The sequence below is a fragment of the Ylistrum balloti genome, unplaced genomic scaffold, assembly GCF_031769215.1.
Source record: "Ylistrum balloti isolate Yb309-2 unplaced genomic scaffold, AGI_CSIRO_Ybal_v1 Utg369852, whole genome shotgun sequence".
Classification (NCBI taxonomy): Eukaryota; Metazoa; Mollusca; class Bivalvia; order Pectinida; family Pectinidae; genus Ylistrum; species Ylistrum balloti.
In genome coordinates, this window is record NW_026782004.1 from 140,471 (window position 1) to 162,539 (window position 22,069).

General features: G+C 34.9%; 1 protein-coding gene across 1 annotated transcript in view; it reads left to right on the forward strand.

Moving 5' to 3' along the window:
- Positions 1–22,069, forward strand: part of LOC132545677 (calcium-dependent protein kinase C-like) — a gene marked incomplete at its 5' end in the record, with an annotated part of 136,112 nt that overhangs the window by 102,478 nt on the left and 11,565 nt on the right. Inside the window, 6 exons of the mRNA XM_060209364.1 lie at positions 1,928–2,019; positions 2,923–2,985; positions 3,498–3,636; positions 4,618–4,698; positions 5,197–5,304; positions 5,784–5,924. Coding sequence (XP_060065347.1) covers positions 1,928–2,019; positions 2,923–2,985; positions 3,498–3,636; positions 4,618–4,698; positions 5,197–5,304; positions 5,784–5,924 — 624 coding nt within the window. The remainder of the gene's footprint in view (positions 1–1,927; positions 2,020–2,922; positions 2,986–3,497; positions 3,637–4,617; positions 4,699–5,196; positions 5,305–5,783; positions 5,925–22,069) is intronic.

Here is a 22,069-nt window from a genome sequence, read left to right on the forward strand (position 1 = left end):
AATGTGTTTTGAAGGGTAAATGCTAGTGACTTCCTTCAACAAGCTATGAGAATTGATTTGTGGAATTTCAGCATTTTCTAGTATAGCATCCATTGAGCAAAGCCTCCTTTGAAATTTCTAGTGAGTGGAAATGCAACAGTTGTGATATACAAATATGTATTAAATAGTGCTATTATATAGGATATAGAGGATAATGGTTACATATCTAATGAGTATGACAAAAAATACCTATATTTTTCACGACTGGAAAGTAAAGTATAGAGATATTTAGTCTTACGAGTGAAATATATCTATTTATAGGGAATTTTTTAATGCCCATTCATGAGCTCAGTTTACAATGGATCTTTTGTTTAAATATTTTGTCCAGCAGTGAACTTACCCAGTTTGTAATGAATCTTTTTTAAAAAATCGTGAGATTGGCCAAAACAATATTTAGATGTGCTCCCTGAAGTGACTGAATGCATTTTCCCTCTTTTTCATAGAGTTTTCGCCTTTTTTTTTATAAACAAAGAGAACACAATTTTATTCAGCTTCGGATTTTGAGAAATAGCTGTTATCAGAGCATACAGTTGACTTGGAATTTGGTTCACACCTTCGTTGAATGTTACCATTTAACATAAAATGGGTCTTTTTTCCTTGGTTTTTTTTTTTTTTTTTGTTGTTTTTTCTTTCTTAATTGTGTTGCCATGGTTTTCATCAGATTGATAAATTCCTACCTGGTATATATACTGGCCAAAACATAATAAGTTTGTTTCATCAAAACTGGCCAAGATATAAAAAAAAATTTCAAATTGATAAATTCCTTTGTAAATACCAAAAATGTAACAAAATTTCTTTTATCAGATTGATAAATTCCTTTGTAAATACCAAAAATGTAACAAAATTTCTTTTATCAAATTGATAAATTCCTTTGTAAATACCAAAAATGTAACAAAATTTCTTTTATCAGATTGATAAATTCCTTTGTAAATACCAAAAATGTAACAAAATTTCTTTTATCAGATTGATAAATTCTGTTTTTCCACAGACAAAAATGTAATAAATTAGCAATGATAAGCAATACAAATGACTTACGTGATAGCTTCAGTATTATTCCAGTTGGCTTTCTTTACATAATCATATGTCATTTTAAGTAATAGAAAAATAACTGGGGAGGGGGAAAAAAATTAATCAATGTTAGAAAACTAACTTTCCCTTGAAGTTCGAATGCATCTCACCCTTTCAACTTGCATTATTATCTCATCCTAAACAAAATCAATTCATTTTATCAGTCTGTCTGTTTATCAGATGGACCATTTCCCTTCCTCACCTCAATTGTATCATTCAACAATCTTTGCTTTCTCATCAACAGACAGAGTAGAGGCCGAGATCCACTCATCATTGTCATGCAAGATCTTTTTTTTAATAAATAATCTACATTTAAATTAAGTGTTGGCAAGTGCATGTGATGCATATTGATTTAGAGGTCAGAGGTTGTTGGTTAAAAGGTCAGTTTTCCAGAATTGTATCTTCTCAATATGCCTCTAGTTTGTCTCAAGAGAGTTAAGCCAATCTTCTGAGGCAGTTTTGTGAATCTATAAGTGAATTTTCTACATCTTAAATTCCAAGAAAGACTTATTGTAACTCTCAAACTGCCTTATTTGATTGGTTTCTAGTCACATGACCCTTGAAGTATGTGTTCATGTGACAGCAGACAACAATGGATATTGTCTGTTGTTTATTACATTCCTAATGTTGTAATGTGGAGCATTGCAGTAAGCTGTAAAAACTAAAACTCAAACACTCAGAATTTGGCTGTGTAATGTTACAAGTGATTAGACAGTTTCAAGACAGCATTTATTGACATTGTACATATCAAATGAAATAAGAAATGTCTATAATATTCAAAGTCATCACCATTTTATCTACAATTCTTTCCGTTTAATAGGATCGTCTGTATTTTGTGATGGAGTATGTAAATGGAGGTGACCTTATGTATAGAATTCAACAAGAAGGAAAGTTCAAGGAGCCTATTGCAGTGTAAGTGTGTATAGTTGAATGGTATTAAAGACTTGGTCAAGTTCACCTGCAACATTCACCGATCCTGTCTCTTTCAATTACATTTATTTTTATTCTTTAAAAAACCAGATCTGAATCTCTCTACTTCATTACAAAATAAGTGAAGGTCACAAAGGTCAAATGTCGGAACAACTTCTAAGAATAAATCTTGTGTATTGTTATATTTGACTTTAACAATGCTATTGTAACAGGCTGTTCAGTTTGTTCAAATTATGTGAGCAAATAAGGCATTCAAGAACTTCTTTTAAAAGTCTATCGAACCTTGAGTAAGTTTTCCATCCTTTACCTTGTTGGATTGAATGACCGTTAAATGTTCTGAAACACATAGGGTTCGACTTTGTTACTTTTTAATGATTTGTAAGATGTAGGGTAATATGTTCGTTGGTTATGACAAGGAAAGACAATGAATTGTGCAAAACTGACTTATTTCTTGGCCACTGGAATCTGATAAAAACATAAACTCAAGTAACTTCCCTAAAGAGGCAATAATGCTGAAGCTTATTTGAAATTTGCCAATTGTTAGCTGTGATAAAACGTTATCAAATTTATGAAAATGAAAGACATTGACCTAATTTCAATGTCACAGAGGTCTATGGTCCTGTAGAGTCTAGATAATGGTAATCATTGACCTGATGGATCACTGTGTAATGTAATCAAAAAACTAATTTCCGAGGTCATTGTTACATTTATAACATTGATTGGATGCAAATTGAGATGGAGGTCTCGGTAACTACCTGTTACAGTGTAATTAGGACCTAAGAGTGTTGGAAGGCGAGGTTGATTATCTTATTCATGTAGTGCTTAATTTGTTTAGTGAACAATAAACACATATAGTTGTTTGATTTGTATTTTCTCTCTCCATAGGTTCTATGCAGCAGAAATTGCTATTGGACTGTTCTACTTACACAAGCAAGGCATAATCTACAGGTAATGAACTTAGTAAATATATTGGCTCCTTACGCAAGCAAGGCATAATCTACAGGTAATGAATTTAGTAAATATATTGGCTACTTACACAAGCAAGGCATAATCTACAGGTAATGAACTATGTACATATATTGGCCAGAGCAATTTAGTCATCTCTATCTATAATTAATATTTAATTACTATGTATCTGAACAGACAACTGATGTTGTACCTGTTAGACCAACAGACAACTGATGTTGTACCTGTTAAACCAACAGACAACTGATGTTGTACCTGTTAGACCAACAGACAACTGATGTTGTACCTGTTAAACCAACAGGCAACTGATGTTGTACCTGTTAAACCAACAGACAACTGATGTTGTACCTGTTAGACCAACAGAAACTGATGTTGTACCTGTTAAACCAACAGCCAACTGATGTTTTACCTTTAAATCCAGTAGACAACTGATGTTGTACCTCTTAGGCATACAAACAGCTGACAAAAACAGTGATTTTTTCTTTCTGTTACAGGGATCTTAAGCTAGACAATGTCATGTTAGATGCCGATGGACACATAAAAATTGCAGATTTCGGAATGTGCAAAGAAAATATTTTGGGAGACAAAAACACTCGAACATTCTGTGGCACACCTGATTACATTGCCCCAGAAGTAAGTCCACAAAGGCTGTTGATAATTATACAAGAGACTTTCTGCCAGTCAACAAAATATTGGAAATTCTCATTATAAGCATAATTCAACAGAAGATTTATAAAAGTTCTTAGTGAGTAACTTCAAAGAGCTTTAGAAAATGTGTTTTATGTCAACCGAGACAAAGTCTCATGCTGACCTATTGCAATACCCTTTTGTCTGGTGTAGTTCACCATTCAACTTCTGTGGTCTGTCATCTGTTATGCATTCATTAACTTTTTACATTTATTAGTTTCTCTGGAAAACCTGACCTGATTTCAATGAAACTTGGCAGAAATCTTCTATGACCAAAAGTTAACAAAAGTGTTAATTATATGGTTCCCTGCCCCAGGGGCCTGAAGGGCAGGACCAAAAAAGGGTCAAATTTATTGAAATTTCAGAAATCTCCTTCTCAATACCCAATTTTTTTACTATTTTAGTAATTTTATTTTTGTTTATATAGAAAAATAACATTTTTGAGCATAATTTGCTTATTTTTTTGTGAATGTATCAACCTTGGTTTGAATTCTTAGTATAGGATGACAATTTTATGTTTATGCTCATATTGATCCTAGCTGACCGCACGGGGCTGATGGGTGGGGCCAAAAATGGTCAAATTTACTGAAATTTCAAAACTCTTCTTCTAAATACCACCTCACGGATGGAAAGGTTTTATGGTGCTTTACCAAAATGGTAAATTTCATGACCACAGTGTCTCACATTGCCCCAGAGGAGGGGGTAAATCATAGTACAGGAAAATTGCAATTTTTAACATAAATTTCAAAATTATTCTTCTCAATAACCAAAAATGGTAGAATCAAATACTCTTTATGGATGGAAGGTTTTTAAATTGTTTTACCCTGGGTGACCCCCCCCCCCTCCCCAGGCCCCTGGGCCTCTTAATGATTTTTTTTCTTTTTTAAAGAAATAGAAATTAAATGTTGTCTGTTCTTGTGTTTACAGATAGTTTTATATCAGCCCTATGGTAAATCTGTAGACTGGTGGGCTTATGGAGTGCTGCTGTATGAAATGTTAGCAGGACAGGTAAGTGGCTTTGTCATAGATATAAAAGCTGGGATAGATAAAAGACCTTGACCTGGATTTGAAATAAAGGTCAGTTAGACAGAGTAGGACAGATAAGTGACCTTGTCTTGGATTTGAAGTATTTGATAGATAAATGACTTAGTTAAGGAAGTCAGTCAGACTGAAAAGGATAGAAAATGTTAGGCTGTCATTGTTTCTATGTGGTAGCTATAATGGCGTCAGTTGCAATGTACTATTTACAATGTCATAATTATAACTAAATATCATTTAATATCATCTGAAGTGGAGGTTTTGATATTATGTTGCAAAAAAAATCCAAATATAAAATTTTCAGGTGTAAACATCAGTGAATCAAAATCTGACATCAGAAATGTCATCCTTTGAAGTAAATATCCAAATATGGCATCATAAATGAAGTCTGACAGTAGGCAATCTTGCTTGATCTATTAGGGATTTATTTTATGTCAAGAATCTGACCACAAGGTTTACTGGTTGTAGCCTCCATTTGATGGTGAAGACGAAGAAGAGCTCTTCACATCAATCACAGATCACAATGTATCCTACCCCAAGTCTATGTCCAAGGAGGCTGTGTCCCTCTGCAAGGCAGTAAGTACTGAATGTAACATTTAACTTTTCTCTATCCAAAGAGAGTTCTCCATCAAACTGATAGCATCTTCCACCTCTGTGTGATGCAGACAGAGATCTGTCGACAGGTTGGGTTCAGAACTTAAAAGTTTAAAGGCTCATGCTAAATTTTTAACATCTTATCTCAAAAGAGTTTTCTCTGTCTACATCATAAAGAGGTAATTGATTATTTTCTCCCACACTTTGGATTGGATTGTTTTAAATTGAATGTTGTTTTATTTACATAAAACGTGGTGGCATCATAAATGGCCCTTGAAATGTTTGTCAAAATCTATATTATCCATATGACTTTTCCCTTGAAAACATAGGAACACACGTATGAAGTTTAGGTTAAAGTTCGCACTTAACATCCAGTTGTAACTCTTTTACTTACATCTGATACAAAATGTCTGTGTCCTTGACAACTGTAAGTTCATACATTTATAATAATTTGTCTACAGCTACTGACAAAGAACCCTTCCAAGCGTCTCGGCTGTGGGCCAAATGGTGAACGAGACATCCAAGACCACTCTTTCTTCAAGAGGGTCGTGTGGGATAAGATCCAGAGTAGGAATGTACAGCCCCCTTACAAGCCAAAGATTGTGAGTAACATTGTTCTATCTGTATATTGTATAGCCACATACCATCGTCATTGACTCCACCTCATCAGAAAAAAAACATACAGAATATTTCTAAACATTTCACATTTTCTGTCATCATCACAAGATGTGTGGATTTATAATTCCGACCTCCCAAAGCCCCTAGGCCTCCTACTACATTCAATCTTTACCCTGAGTTCTGGTTAGGCCCAGACCATTGAAGTAGCAGTAACAATCAACCATGACTAGAACTGGCTGTGTGTGATACTGCCCAACATTACTCCTCCTTACATCAAGTTACATGGCTACTGGACACTGAACTAGCCTTACTCTTAAACACTTTACCCAATATTACACTAACAGCAGTTTGGTTTGTATGTTTGGTCTTTTCATTGGATTACAAGCCAGCCAATCACATTACATGGTTTGGAATGTCTGTTTGATGGATGAATTCTGCAAGCTGAGGTTTTATCTCCCATCCTATGATTTCTTCAGGTGGTGGTTTGATGATGAATTATAAAACATGTTATATTGTTTGCAAAATCTAAATTCGCTTTTTTTTTGTTTAAAAAAAAAGAGAAAGAGAAAGAAAACTATATGTTCAAGAAGACCATATGGCATGGACATATCTATAGTAGTATGGGGCATTGTTAGATGGCAAGCATTTCAAGACAACCCACAAATGACTTGCATGCCGTAGAAAAAGATATTTACTATACTGTAAGCTTTAAAAAAGATGTTTGCCCGAGTTACATACCTGGATAAATGGTTGCTGTATTGTGTTAAAGAGTTATGTATGGTACATTAACATCTTGTGGTGAGTTATAATACTGTTTGAACTGCAGGTCTTAAAATCAACAGAATTTCAAAAGTTAATGAAATCATTCAATAAAAACAGTAAAACAAGGAACACTCACTGTTAAAACATCAGTACTTCAAATATATACCATGAATATGTATGAAAATAATACAGTACAATAAGCTTTCAAACTTAAATGAACGAGTTTTGTGTAAGATATATCTTGTACATTGAAGATTATTTTGTTTATCGATAAAAAAAGTATGATAAAACAGAAGTTTTGCTCTGAAATTTTGCCTACTAAATATGATTAACAAAAAAGATCAATGAATGTTCAATATTGTTTGTAATAATCAGAATAATGGTTTCTAAATTATTGATAAAGTTACGTTGATTGATGAATTGATGATCTCTAGTGTGAATGTTAGATGAAAACTTGAGGTGTAGATATGATTTCCAAGTGCCAGCATAAAGCATTGGATGCCTGCTTTATTACATTGAGGGAGTAGTAGACATTAGATGCTGTGTGTGAAGATTAAAACTTTAGCCTGACATTGAAGGGGAAGTAGAATCCTTTTTTTTCCCTTATCTCTGCTTCCTTGGACCTGAATTTCCCTGCCAGGCTACTTGATAGGCATGCTAAGCTTGGACCAATTGTTATATATTTGCTTGCCTTTTTCTTGCACCTGTATGTTGTTTTTGAATGGTCAATATGTATATATATATATAATTTTTATTTCTTGCACTTGTTTATATTTTTTATTGATTTTACTTGACTGGCAGCTTATCCATCTCCGACTAACTTCATGGTACAAATAACATTGTGGCATGTCCGATCCTCTCGTGTAATTAATTTGCATAAAGACCATATAACTGGTCGCCATATATATTTTCATATCATATGGTTCTTAAATTTGGTTCTGATGGTTAAAAAAATTACTTTTTAGCAAATGCCATTAAACAATCATATTTTTTTTTTCTAAGAGAAGAAAGGGGGACATCAGCATCAAGCATTGATAACAGGACATTTTGTTTCAGTAATAAATTATTTTGTCATGGGAACACCTCTGATCAGTTAAAAACAAATCTACAAGGTTTGTGTCACTGCTTTAAAAGATAAGTATTTAGTAGATATAGAGGGAGTTTTGGGGGAGGTGATTGGTACATAGGAATAGAGATTTGGGTTGGCAGTATTTAAAAAATTATGCTAGTGTTTCTTTCATAAGTTATCACAAATTTGTCAGTTCAAAGTGAATTTGACAGGATTAGAAAATTAGCTCCCTATGAGATACTGACTTGGTTTCAAAAGTCTTCTAGCTGTAGGAATCTTAGGAGAAAATTACGGAGTCAGTTCTGTCTATTCACTATTTAGTCACCACTGGGTTTTTTATAGGACCATTAACTTAAATGAGATATTAGATAGGAATACTGATGTAATGGCTGTAGCTGTTGGTTTGTAGTTGTGTGAAGGTTGCTAAAGAGTTAACAAGTATAAAGATTGGCCATGCACAAGCAATTCTACTTTTCAACATATGTAGATTTGTGTAACTCTCAAATAGATTAGGGGGTGTTTGGTTTTATCATCATTTAACAGTCAACAAATAGATCTGGTTTTTTTAAGTTTTAATTATCAAACAGTTGACAACTAGATCTGAGGGTGTTTGGTTTAGATTATTGAACAGTTGACAACTAGATCTGAGGGTGTTTGGTTTTGATTATTAAGCAGTTGACAACTAGATCTGAGGGTGTTTGGTTTAGATTATTAAACAGTTGACAACTAGATCTGAGGGTGTTTGGTTTAGATTATTAAACAGTTGACAACTAGATCTGAGGGTGTTTGGTTAAGGTTATTAAACAGTCGACAACTAGATCTGAGGGTGTTTGGTTTAAGTTATTAAACAGTTGACAACTAGATCTGAGGGTGTTTGGTTAAGGTTATTAAACAGTCGACAACTAGATCTGAGTGTGTTTGGTTAAGGTTATTAAACGGTCGACAACATCATCAGATGGCTGGATATTCAAATCGATCTTCACTCTGTGGTCCTTCTGGTGTTTGTTCTTTCTAGATGGATCTTTCTCAAATTGTATATGTAGGTTCGCCTTTGTCCCTAGTTTTGGCTGTTTGATGTTGGTACTGATAAAAAAAAAGAACTGGCCGAAAGGCAGCCATCTTGGATTTTTTCACTGAAGTTTGTTATTGCTATATCTTAGTAAGAGATGGATCTCTCTCAAATTTCATGTGTAGGTTGTCCTTGGTCTCTAGTTGTGCCCATATTATTTTGGGACTGATCAGAAAAACAAAATGGCCGAAAGGCAGCCACCTTTGACTTCGATTTTGAAAGTTTGTTATTGCTATTTCTTAAGAACTGCTGTACAGATCTTTCTCAAATATCATGTATAGGTTCCTTTTGGTCTCTAGTTGTGCCAAATTGATTTTGGGACTGATCAGGAAAAACAAAATGGCCCACAAGCAGCCATCTTGGATTTTATTTCAGAAAGATTGTTATCACTATTTCTTGAGAATTACTCAATAGATCTTTTGCAAATTTCATGTATAGGTTCTTTTAGGTCCCTAGATATGCCTATTTGAGTTAGGTGCTGATCAGAAAAACAAAATGGCCAACAGGCAGCCTTCTTGGATTTTACCTAGTAAATATTGTTATTGTTTTTTCTTTAGAAGTACTGAATGAATATCTCAAAAATTTGATATGTATGTTCCCTTTGGTCTGTCTTTCTGCTCATTTGAGTTTGGGACTGATGAGAAGAAACAAAATGGCTTCCAGGTGGCCATTTTGGATTTAGCAGGTAAAGATTATCTTTGCTATTTCTGCAAAGGAATGTTCAAATGTCTTGTCAGTAAGAGCAAAAACAGAGAAAAGAAAGGAAAAGATCCAACTTTCAAAGAGCATATAAAGACCAAACATTGGTGGGCACCAAGATTACTGTGGGATCTCTTGTTTAACTGTTGATAGGCCTGGGAGTGTTTTATTTGGGTTACTAAACTTTTGACAACTAGATCTGAGGGTGTTTGGTGTTGATTATTAAGCAGTTGACAACTAGATCTTAGGGTGTTTGGTGTTGATTATTAAGCAGTGGACAACTAGATCTGAGGGTGTTAGGTTTTGATTATCAAACTTTTGACAACTAGATCTGAGGGTGTTTGGTGTTGATTATCAAACAGTTGACAACTAGATCTGAGGGTGTTTGGTGTTGATTATTAAGCAGTTGACAACTAGATCTGAGGGCATTTGGTGTTGTTTATTAAGCAGTTGACAACTAGATCTGAGGGTGTTTGGTGTTGATTATGAAGCAGTGGAAAACTAGATCTGAGGGTGTTTGGTGTTGATTATTAAGCAGTTGACAACTAGATCTGAGGGCATTTGGTGTTGTTTATTAAGCAGTTGACAACTAGATCTGAGGGTGTTTGGTGTTGATTATGAAGCAGTGGAAAACTAGATCTGAGGGTGTTTGGTGTTGATTATTAAGCAGTTGACAACTAGATCTGAGGGTGTTTGGTGTTGATTATTAAGCAGTTGACAACTAGATCTGAGGGTGTTAGGTTTTGATTATTAAGCAGTTGACAACTAGATCTGAGGGTGTTAGGTTTTGATTATCAAACTTTTGACAAATAGATCTGAGGGCATTTGGTGTAGTTTATTAAGCAGTTGACAACTAGATCTGAGGGTGTTTGGTGTTGATTATTAAGCAGTTGACAACTAGATCTGAGGGTGTTAGGTTTTGATTATTAAGCAGTTGACAACTAGATCTGAGGGTGTTTAGTGTTGATTGTCAAGCAGTGGACAACTAGATCTGAGGGCATTTGGTGTTGATTATTAAGCAGTTGACAACTAGATCTGAGGGTGTTTGGTGTTGATTATGAAGCAGTTGACAACTAGATCTGAGGGTGTTAGGTTTTGATTATCAAACTTTTGACAACTAGATCTGAGGGTGTAAGTTTTGATTATTAAGCAGTGGACAACTAGATCTGAGGGTGTTTGGTGTTGATTATGAAGCAGTGGACAACTAGATCTGAGGGTGTTTGGTGTTGATTATTAAGCAGTTGACAACTAGATCTGAGGGCATTTGGTGTTGTTTATTAAGCAGTGGACAACTAGATCTGAGGGTGTTAGGTTTTGATTATCAAACTTTTGACAACTAGATCTGAGGGTGTTTGGTGTTGATTATCAAACTTTTGACAACTAGATCTGAGGGTGTTAGGTTTTGATTATCAAACTTTTGACAACTAGATCTGAGGGTGTTTGGTGTTGTTTATTAAGCAGTTGACAACTAGATCTGAAGGTGTTTGGTGTTGATTATTAAGCAGTTGACAACTAGATCTGAGGGTGTTAGGTTTAGATTATTAAACTTTTGACAACTAGATCTGAGGGTGTTTGGTGTTGATTATTAAGCAGTTGACAACTAGATCTGAGGGTGTTTAGTGTTGATTGTCAAGCAGTGGACAACTAGATCTGAGGGCATTTGGTGTTGATTATTAAGCAGTGGACAAATAGATCTGAGGGCATTTGGTGTTGTTTATTAAGCAGTGGAAAACTAGATCTGAGGGTGTTAGGTTTTGATTATCAAACTTTTGTTAACTAGATCTGAGGGTGTTAGGTTTTGATTATTAAGCAGTTGACAACTAGATCTGAGGGTGTTTGGTGTTGATTATGAAGCAGTGGACAACTAGATCTGAGGGTGTTAGGTTTTGATTATCAAACTTTTGACAACTAGATCTGAGGGTGTTAGGTTTTGATTATTAAGCAGTTGACAACTAGATCTGAGGGTGTTTGGTGTTGATTATGAAGCAGTGGACAACTAGATCTGAGGGTGTTAGGTTTTGATTATCAAACTTTTGACAACTAGATCTGAGGGTGTTTGGTTTTGATTATCAAACAGTTGACAACTAGATCTGAGGGTGTTTGGTGTTGATTATTAAGCAGTTGACAACTAGATCTGAGGGTGTTAGGTTTTGATTATTAAGCAGTTGACAACTAGATCTGAGGGTGTTTGGTGTTGTTTATTAAGCAGTGGAAAACTAGATCTGAGGGTGTTAGGTTTTGATTATCAAACTTTTGTTAACTAGATCTGAGGGTGTTAGGTTTTGATTATTAAGCAGTTGACAACTAGATCTGAGGGTGTTTGGTGTTGATTATGAAGCAGTGGACAACTAGATCTGAGGGTGTTAGGTTTTGATTATCAAACTTTTGACAACTAGATCTGAGGGTGTTAGGTTTTGATTATTAAGCAGTTGACAACTAGATCTGAGGGTGTTTGGTGTTGATTATGAAGCAGTGGACAACTAGATCTGAGGGTGTTAGGTTTTGATTATCAAACTTTTGACAACTAGATCTGAGGGTGTTTGGTTTTGATTATCAAACAGTTGACAACTAGATCTGAGGGTGTTTGGTGTTGATTATTAAGCAGTTGACAACTAGATCTGAGGGTGTTAGGTTTTGATTATTAATCGGTTGACAACTAGATCTGAGGGTGTTTGGTGTTGATTATGAAGCAGTGGACAACTAGATCTGAGGGTGTTAGGTTTTGATTATTAAGCAGTTGACAACTAGATCTGAGGGTGTTTGGTGTTGATTATTAAGCAGTTGACAACTAGATCTGAGGGTGTTAGGTTTTGATTATTAAGCAGTTGACAACTAGATCTGAGGGTGTTAGGTTTTGATTATCAAACAGTTGACAACTAGATCTGAGGGTGTTTGGTGTTGATTATTAAGCAGTTGACAACTAGATCTGAGGGTGTTAGGTTTTGATTATTAAGCAGTTGACAACTAGATCTGAGGGTGTTAGGTTTTGATTATCAAACGTTTGACAACTAGATCTGAGGGTGTTTGGTGTTGATTATGAAGCAGTGGACAACTAGATCTGAGGGTGTTAGGTTTTGATTATTAAGCAGTTGACAACTAGATCTGAGGGTGTTAGGTTTTGATTATCAAACAGTTGACAACTAGATCTGAGGGTGTTTGGTGTTGATTATTAAGCAGTTGACAACTAGATCTGAGGGTGTTAGGTTTTGATTATTAAGCAGTTGACAACTAGATCTGAGGGTGTTAGGTTTTGATTATCAAACGTTTGACAACTAGATCTGAGGGTGTTTGGTGTTGTTTATTAAGCAGTTGACAACTAGATCTGAGGGTGTTAGGTTTTGATTATTAAGCAGTTGACAACTAGATCTGAGGGTGTTTGGTGTTGATTATTAAGCAGTTGACAACTAGATCTGAGGGTGTTTGGTGTTGATTATTAAGCAGTTGACAACTAGATCTGAGGGTGTTAGGTTTTGATTATTAATCGGTTCATTTGGATTGGAAAGTGTCACTGCCGTTTTATCCATGAGAGATTACGCCTAATGATTGGATTATATCAAATTACTATCACCTAGATCCATTGAAGATTACTATCACCTAGATCCATTGAAGATTATTATCACCTAGATCCATTTAAGATTATTATCACCCAAATCCATTTAAGATTGTTTTGGATCAGTCACTATCACCTAGATCCAACAGAGATCAGTTTGGACTAGTGTATGATCTAAGAATGATTGGATTAGTATGAAAAACTAAGGGAGAATAGATAAGCTTGCTAAGTCACTCTGCCTACACTTCTGTGCGTTTTAGTTTTTCTTGTTGTTTTACATTTTGTTTCTTTCCTTTTGATTGTTGTTTATTTTCTTTGATTGTTCCAGCACAATGCCAGGCAAGCGGAGCACTTCGACAAGTCATTCACAAGCGCAAAACTGAAAATGACGCCAACGGATAGTGTAGTTATCATGAATATTGATGAAAAACTTTTCAAGGATTTTTCTTTTGTCAATCCAACTTATTATCACATTTGTTAGTAATATGTGCTTGATAATGACCAGAATAAACTCTATAACACTGTGTTAAACATTGGCTGTATACAAAATATATTTAAACATTTTGACCCCTTAAGTACAGTGAAAACCTGTATACAGTGATCCCTTAAGTACAGTGAAAACCTGAATACAGTAACCCCTTATGTACAGCCACAGCCTGTACATAGTGACCTTTTATGTACAGTGACCCCTTTATACATGCAGTGACTTCTAGTGTACTGTGTCAGCTTGTTCAAAGTGATCTGTATGTATGGTGACCAAAGTGTAGATGCAGCGACTCCTTGTGTACAGTGACAGTCTGTATACTGTGACCCCTGTTTACATGCAGTGGTTCTCTGTGTACAGTGACAGCTGGTATACAAGGACAACTGTGTAGATTGACCCAAGGTATACAGTGACTCCCTGTGTACAGTGACAGTGTGTGTACTGTGACTATGTATTTTCGGTAACAATTATATAGAAAACTTGTTTATGAGCTGATGTAAGTTAACTGAGTAAAAACCTTTACAAAACTTTGCCTATTGTACTTTGCATACAGTCAGAATGGTTAGTGTTAAGCAATGAAAAATACATGACCAAACACATCTCAGTTAAGCTCCATTTCTTTGGAATTTGTTTAGTTCTGTTTCTGTTGTGGAAATTGATATCATTATTTTAGTTTTCACTCCAAGTATGCTTTAGTTTAGAGTTTTAAAGATGCCTGCAAAGGGAGGTGACTCAAGAAAAGGGCTATCTGTAAAGTTACTGTTCTTTTGCATAAAACTTCTAAAATATTTCAGTATTATTCACCATCTCGAAACAAAGTGTTGGCTTTGTTATTAAAACTATCTGTTAGCTATTTTGCCATCGTACATGTTGGCATTCATTGTCAGGTTTTAATGCTGAGGAAGAAGACTGTCATCATTTTTGTAAAAATGAGCTATTGTCACATGGCAGCGTCTGTCAAATACTTCTTCAAATCGCTACTAGTCATAAACGAAGCATCCTTATGAGAAGGGCAATAAACCTTGTATAAAAGGTGGTTCTCCACCTCCAGAGGCCTGAGAGGGGAAATGTTCAAGTTCTTTAAAATCCTACTCCTACTTTTAACTTTTCTGGAAAACCTTGTCTTATCCTCCTTATACGTTTTCAGGAATATCTTTGTAAATCTTTTATATTTTGTCTGAGTTTTATTGAATTTGGGTTCGGATTGTGATTATGTTGACATGTAGGTATTTCATTGTTGTTTTTTCTGGAATGATTGGATTTTGCCCAAATTTGGTTTGATGCATTCTTTGTTGAAAGGGAGTCATCCTCAGGGGCAGGAAGGCTGGGGCTCAATAGGGGAAATTGAACAAATTCTTTAAAATCCTACTTCTCGTGTATGAATGCTTTGGCTGACCTCCTAGGGACAGAGGGTTGGGGTCTAATAGGAAAATAGATATGTCTTGTGTTTTGATGAGATGAAGCAGTATCAGCCAAACAAGGCCAGTTGAAAGATAAAGACCCTATGGGGTTTGTGTAGGGTTGGATCCAATATTAGATATGATACTAGTATCTGTTTTAGAACAAGAAACATGCTGTTTAAAAGTTTTTACATAAGATAGAGGTCCATTCAGCTTTGCTATTCAGTAGAGAAGAATAATATTCAGAGGCCTAAATCAATGGCAGGACATTGTCAAGGAAAATAACGATCTATCCTGTGGTACGTTTTAGAGGTAATTCTAGTTGAGGAACAGATTCCTGTCAATAATCCAACCTTGTAACTGTCTAAGTTAACGGTCTATTGTAAACAAATCTGCTGTGATGTTATGAAAACCAATAGTGATCTATGTCAACTCTATATTCTGATTAGTTTGTTGAGAAATTTATTGGAATTATTTTCAAAAGTACTCATCCTTAGAAATACCTATTTGCTTTTGGAAGGAGAATGAATTTTGAAAGAAAATGAGGTATTAGAATTAATCTGATCTAGCATGAAGAACTCCAGTTATACTCAGTTGAAATTATTTTCACAGATTCTTCTTGGAACAGATTAATTAGCTTGGCATGAACAGACGACTATGTTCAGTAAGGAATTCTAGTGAGGTGTTAGTCTGTACATTATGTTCCCATCTTAACAGGAAGACATCCTTTATCATTTTAACTTTCAATTGAATATTCACACCTTCAAACTTGGAAAACTCTCCATAATTTTCTTTTGTTTTGTCATTTTTTACTCTGCCTACATCTTTTTGCAAAAAAAAAAAAAAAGCCAACCGAAAATCAGAAAAAGGCAAAGAAGGGAAAGATTCAGTCGCATTGAGTTTTAAATCTTAGACATGAAATTGAGTATCTCTCAATCCTTGCCACTATACTTGACTGTGCTTTCTAGCTTGTAACGTAATCTAGAATCTTAGCTTCATATCAATTTTACTCCAATATATCATTATATATACCTCAGGTCACCACCTAGTGCACATAGATATTTAACATAATTGAGATGTGTACAGGAGATGTTACAAGAAGATGTATATATTTTTCTGATGTCTACAAAAATTTGCATATAATTGATAAATAGAATAATAATGAAACATATCTTGCTTATATTCTGATATTCTGACTCTATGCTCAGTGTTAGGTAAGGTGAAAAGAAGGGCATACATATCTGTTGGAAAGTCTTTCATTCTGGAAAGACACCTTAAAATGGATTTAATAATGAAATACTTATTTGAATGTCTTTTTATGTTGTCTGAATTTTCATTTTTGTACGTGTGTCTATTTATAAGTCTTTCTTGCTTTATTCTATAATTTCCAATCAAACAAAACACCGAGCAAAAAATTACAACTGCGGAAATTGATCCAGTACTTAAAGCATTTGGGTTAAAATGTGAAATTAATGCTCAATAAAATGTAAGTGTGTGTGTATCAAAGTGGTAGAATGTACTGTGTAAAGTGGCAGAATGTACTGTGTAAAGTGGTAGAATGTGCTGTGTAAAGTGGTAGAATGTACTGTGTAAAGTGGTAGAATGTACTGTGTAAAGTGGTAGAATGTACTGTGTAAAGTGGTAGAATGTACTGTGTAAAGTGCTGTGTAAAGTGGTAGAATGTACTGTGTAAAATGGTAGAATGTGCTGTGTAAAGTGGTAGAATGTGCTGTGTAAAGTGGTAGAATGTGCTGTGTAAAGTGGTAGAATGTACTGTGTAAAGTGGTAGAATGTACTGTGTAAAGTGCTGTGTAAAGTGGTAGAATGTACTGTGTAAAGTGGTAGAATGTACTGTGTAAAGTGGTAGAATGTGTTGTGTAAAGTGGTAGAATGTGCTGTGTAAAGTGGTAGAATGTGCTGTGTAAAGTGGTAGAATGTGGTGTGTAAAGTGGTAGAATGTGCTGTGTAAAGTGGTAGAATGTACTGTGTAAAGTGGTAGAATGTGCTGTGTAAAGTGGTAGAATGTGCTGTGTAAAGTGGTAGAATGTGCTGTGGAAAGTGGTAGAATGTACTGTGTGTGATCCGGCATGAAGTGTTCGCACATTTACACTGGATTGTCTCAGCTGTGATTATTGATCTTCATACATGAAGAAGGCCATCAAAAGTCACTATAAACAGCCACAACAACATTTAACCAGAGAGAATTAGTTCCAGTATATTCCTGTATGAGGAAACAGGTAACCTTGGTCACAGTTTTTCTGGCATGACAGTACTTGATCTTCCACTTTCCTGATATTTTTTAATCTGAATATTTTTTACATGTTTGAAGATCAAAAAAGATATGGAAATCAATTACAATTTTTTTTTCAAAGTTACCTTTGTTTAGTCCTGTTAATATAGAAATACAACACTGTGATCTCCATCATTATAGGACATGATGTGTCATCAATTTGTATTTATTGGCTCAGTACTGCTGTGTTGTTAAAAAAAAGTAAAGTTTGTCAGTGTAAGATCTATAACTGTGAATGAATCTCTGCTAGGTGATTGGTAAGCTGTAACTGGCTGTAATCAGAGTATGTGTGAAGCTTCTTTAAGGCCAGCATGATTATTACCTAGACATCAAGACTTTCAGAGATGCATCTACTTTCTTCTGATTGAAAGATATAAAACCCTTTTTTCTCATTGTGTGGAAGAAAATTTTGAATTGTGATGTTCATTTCCAATTTTGATGTATTTTTTTCCTCTACTGAAAATGATATTTTTCTATTTTATATAGTAGTATGTTAATCAGAAAAGAAAACTGTTTACATTTTTTCAATATGACTTGTTTTAGATTTTATATGGAATTTTAATATTAGTGTTTATGCATGTAGTTATGATATTGTACATAGTTATATATACTTGTACATAATTTGAATACTTAAGGGTACAACAGCTGTCAAAAGAAATGTGTTTTCATTTTTTGAAGAGTTCTAGAATGCTGCTTATATCAGCAAAAAATTATCAATGAATAATTTATTGTAAACAAAAATGAAACATTGAAAATATTATTTTTCTTCCTTTTTTTTTTTGAGAATTTCAAATATATTGTCATATTGCTTAATTGTAGTATTAACTAGTTTTGACAGTTTTAACAATGCTGTTAATTCAGACCTGTACAAATTTCATCTGCAATCTGACCCCAAGATGGTCTTTATATGTATTTAATCATGATTATACCATATTTGATATTATATTACAAAATATCTAAATAAGCCTTCACATTATTGGTTCATTACATCATTTCTGCCACTATGATAAGTACTGATCTCTACATAGCTTTTTCACTCCCATATTGTTTTTTTTTTTTTTTTTTTTTCTTGCATGCCGATTGTCTTCACTCCTGGTTGCTTTGCACCTGTGTCTCTAAGTTCATGCATGGCCTGATGTCTAATGCTGTTTAGAGTAGAAAGTTTTCCTTCTGAGGTATCCCTAGGGACTATTATAAAACGAGTAATGAAAAATAAAATATATAGTATTCAAAACAGAGGTGAGTGTTTGTAGCTCATGTCTAATTTACAGCTTGTTTCCTGTTTAAGAAACTTTTTGAATGAGAATTTAGGCTAAAATTGATCCTAAAATTTTGGAATTATTGCCTTAAAGCGTTTTGTTATTTAGGTTAATATAATTCATATACTTATCTTTTTTTCTTTCAATAAACACAAGGGAAAACACACTACATCTTCAGAGTCAGATGGTGGGCTTATGAAAAGACAATAGAATAGTACTTTTGATAAAGTTTCTGAACAGCAATATATATATGTTGATGAACGACTTGCCATAGTGGTGCTATTGGCGGTATTGACAGCTAGACTGTCTGGAAGTATCCTGGTGCTATCAATAGTATATTACAGCTAGACTGTTTGGGAGTATCCTGGTGCTATTAATAGTATATGACAGCTAGATTGTCGCAGTATCCTGGTGCTATTAATAGTATATGACAGCTAGATTGTCTGGGAGTATCCTGGTGCTATTAATAGTATATGACAGCTAGATTGTCCCAGTATCCTGGTGCTATTAATAGTATATGACAGCTAGATTGTCAGGAAATATACTGGTGCTATTAATAGTATATGACAGCTAGATTGTGGCAGTATCCTGGTCCTCTTAAAAGTATATGACAGTTAGACTGACTGGGAATATCCTGGTGCTATTAATAGTATATGACAGTTAGATTGTCTGGGAGTATCCTGGTGCTATTAATAGTATATGACAGCTAGACTGTCTGGGAGTATCCTGGTGCTATTAATAGTATATGACAGTAGACTGGGAGTATCCTTGGTATTAATAGTATATGACAGTTAGACTGACTGGGAGTATCCTGGTGGTATTAATAGTATATGACAGTTAGACTGACTGGGAGTATCCTGGTGGTATTAATAGTATATGACAGCTAGATTGTCGGGAAGTATCCTGGTGCTATTAATAGTATATGACAGCTAGACTGTCTGGGAGTATCCTGGTGCTATTAATAGTATATGACAGTTAGACTGACTGGGAGTATCCTGGTGCTATTAATAGTATATGACAGTTAGACTGTCTTGGAGTATCCTGGTGCTATTAATAGTATATGACAGCTAGACTATCTGGTAGTATTCTGATGCTTTTAATAGCATATGACAGCTAGATTGTCTGGGAGTGTCCTGGTGCTATTAATAGTATATGACAGTTAGACTGTCTTGGAGTATCCTGGTGCTATTAATAGTATATGACAGCTAGACTATCTGGTAGTATTCTGATGCTTTTAATAGCATATGACAGCTAGATTGTCTGGGAGTATCCTGGTGCTATAAAAAGTATATGACAGTTAGATTGTCTATGAGTATCCAGGTATTTATAAGACAGTTAGACTGACTGGGAGTATCCTGGTGCTATTGATGGTATAAGACAGTTAGACTGTATGGCAGTATCCTGGTGCTATTGATAGTATATGACAGTTAGACTGTTTGGGAGTATCCTGGTGCTATTAATAGGATATGACAGCTAGATTGTCTGGGAGTATCCTGGTGCTATTAATAGGATATGACAGCTAGATTGTCTGGGAGTATCCTGGTGCTATTGATGGTATATGACAGGTAGACTGTCTGGAAGTATCCTGGTGCTATTAATAGTATATGACAGCAAGATTGTCTTGGAGTACCCTGGTGCTATTAATAGTATATGACAGCTAATCTGTCTGGGAGTATCCTTGTGTTTTTTAGGGTACATGGTAACTAGACTGTCGCAGTATCCTGTTGCTATTAATAGTATATGACAGCTAGACTGTCAGAGTATAGAGTATCCTGGTCCTATTAATAATATAGGACAGTTGGACTGTTTGGGAGTGTTCTGGTCCTATTTATGGTACATGACATCTAGTATAGGACAGTTAGACTGTTTAGGAGTATCCTGGTCCTATTAATAGTATAGGACAGCTAGACTATCTGGAAGTATCCAGGTACTATTAATAGTATAGGACAGCTAGACTATCTGGGAGTATCCAGGTTCTATTAATAGTGTAGGACAGCTAGGCTATCTGGAAGTATCCAGGTGCTATTAATAGTATATGACAGCTAGGCTATCTGGAAGTATCCAGGTGCTATTAATAGTATAGGACAGCTAGACTATTTGGGAGTATTCTGGTCCTTTTTATGGTACATGACAGCTAGTATAGGACAGCTAGACTGTTTGGGAGTATTCTGGTACTTTATATGGTACATGACAGCTAGTATAGGACAGCTAGAATTTTGGTTTGATTTGTTTCTGGTGCCTTCGATGATACATTTTCAATATACCTTTTAACTGTTATGCTTTTACCCTAGAACTGTGATAAAGAGATGCTCATGACATAATCATTAGACAAAGGGGCTTCTTAATAGAATTTCCAGAAATCTTCAAGTGAGAGAGATAACACCACCTTGTGTTGGAAATCTTAAAACAAAAGGGACTTTAAGTTATTCATAATCATTACCAGGATAGAAGGGTCTGTAACATAGAGGGTTTTAATAGGTAAAAGATGGCCGAGACTTAAAATCTTCAAATTTAAGTTCCAAGAATTATGGCAAAATCAAGAATATTTCATGACAATGAAGCTTTTATGAGAAAGGAATGACAACGATCTAGAATCTGAAATCTTAAGACTGAGAAGGACCATGATCTGAAGTCTCCAGACTATAGGATAAGGTAGAGAACATTTTGATATAGCCCGTTAGAGAGTCATTAGACAAAGGAACAAAAATCACATGTTGCCATAATGATCCATTCAGATTATGTCTGCTTTCCCAAGACACTGATCATACTGGAGTGGCAGGCAGAATCTTTATAATTACTGGTAATGTGTGAGAGAAGTGATGGCTCCTGAGGGACCCAGTAATATGTTTCATGTTAGGGGCACAACAGCTCCCTTTGTTACACATGTTGATGAGCTTAGCCACATACACAGAGGCTTCAACGTCAGTACAGCCCCAGGGCTTAGCTGGCATGGTTCTTTACTTGGTAATTCGTGATGAAAGGCAATCACTCTTTAATGCTACCTCATGATTTAGAGTATAAAGATATCTTTGTTTATTCTGATACATCCCATAGTGTTAACAGGCAAGAGAGAAAAGGGAGTTCAAAGTGGGCTTCGTTGTCACCCCACGCAGTCATGGAAAGGTAATGTAGATGAGGATTTATAGGACAGATAAAGTTATGATGCTGAGAATTCCAGGATTTATTGGCATAATGGGAAGTTTACCATATATTTGGTTAGATCTGTTCAGCTTTATGTGACCTTCTGAGAGGTCATAATTTATACATATCAACAAGCATTACAGTGATATCCTAAAATAGGTAGATACATCACAAAGATGTAGGTCAAATCAGCAAATCAAATTACCTCCCCTTATCTCCCAGGTAGATACATCATAAACATGTAGGTCAAATCAGCAAATCAAATTACCTCCCTTAGCTTCCATGAACTAACAGCATATAAATAGAAATTTTTTAAAATTTATTATGTATATATATCTATATGAAGCATATCTTCTCAAAATTATTAACTCTCCAATATCAAATAATAATTAAATAGCAAGTCTTT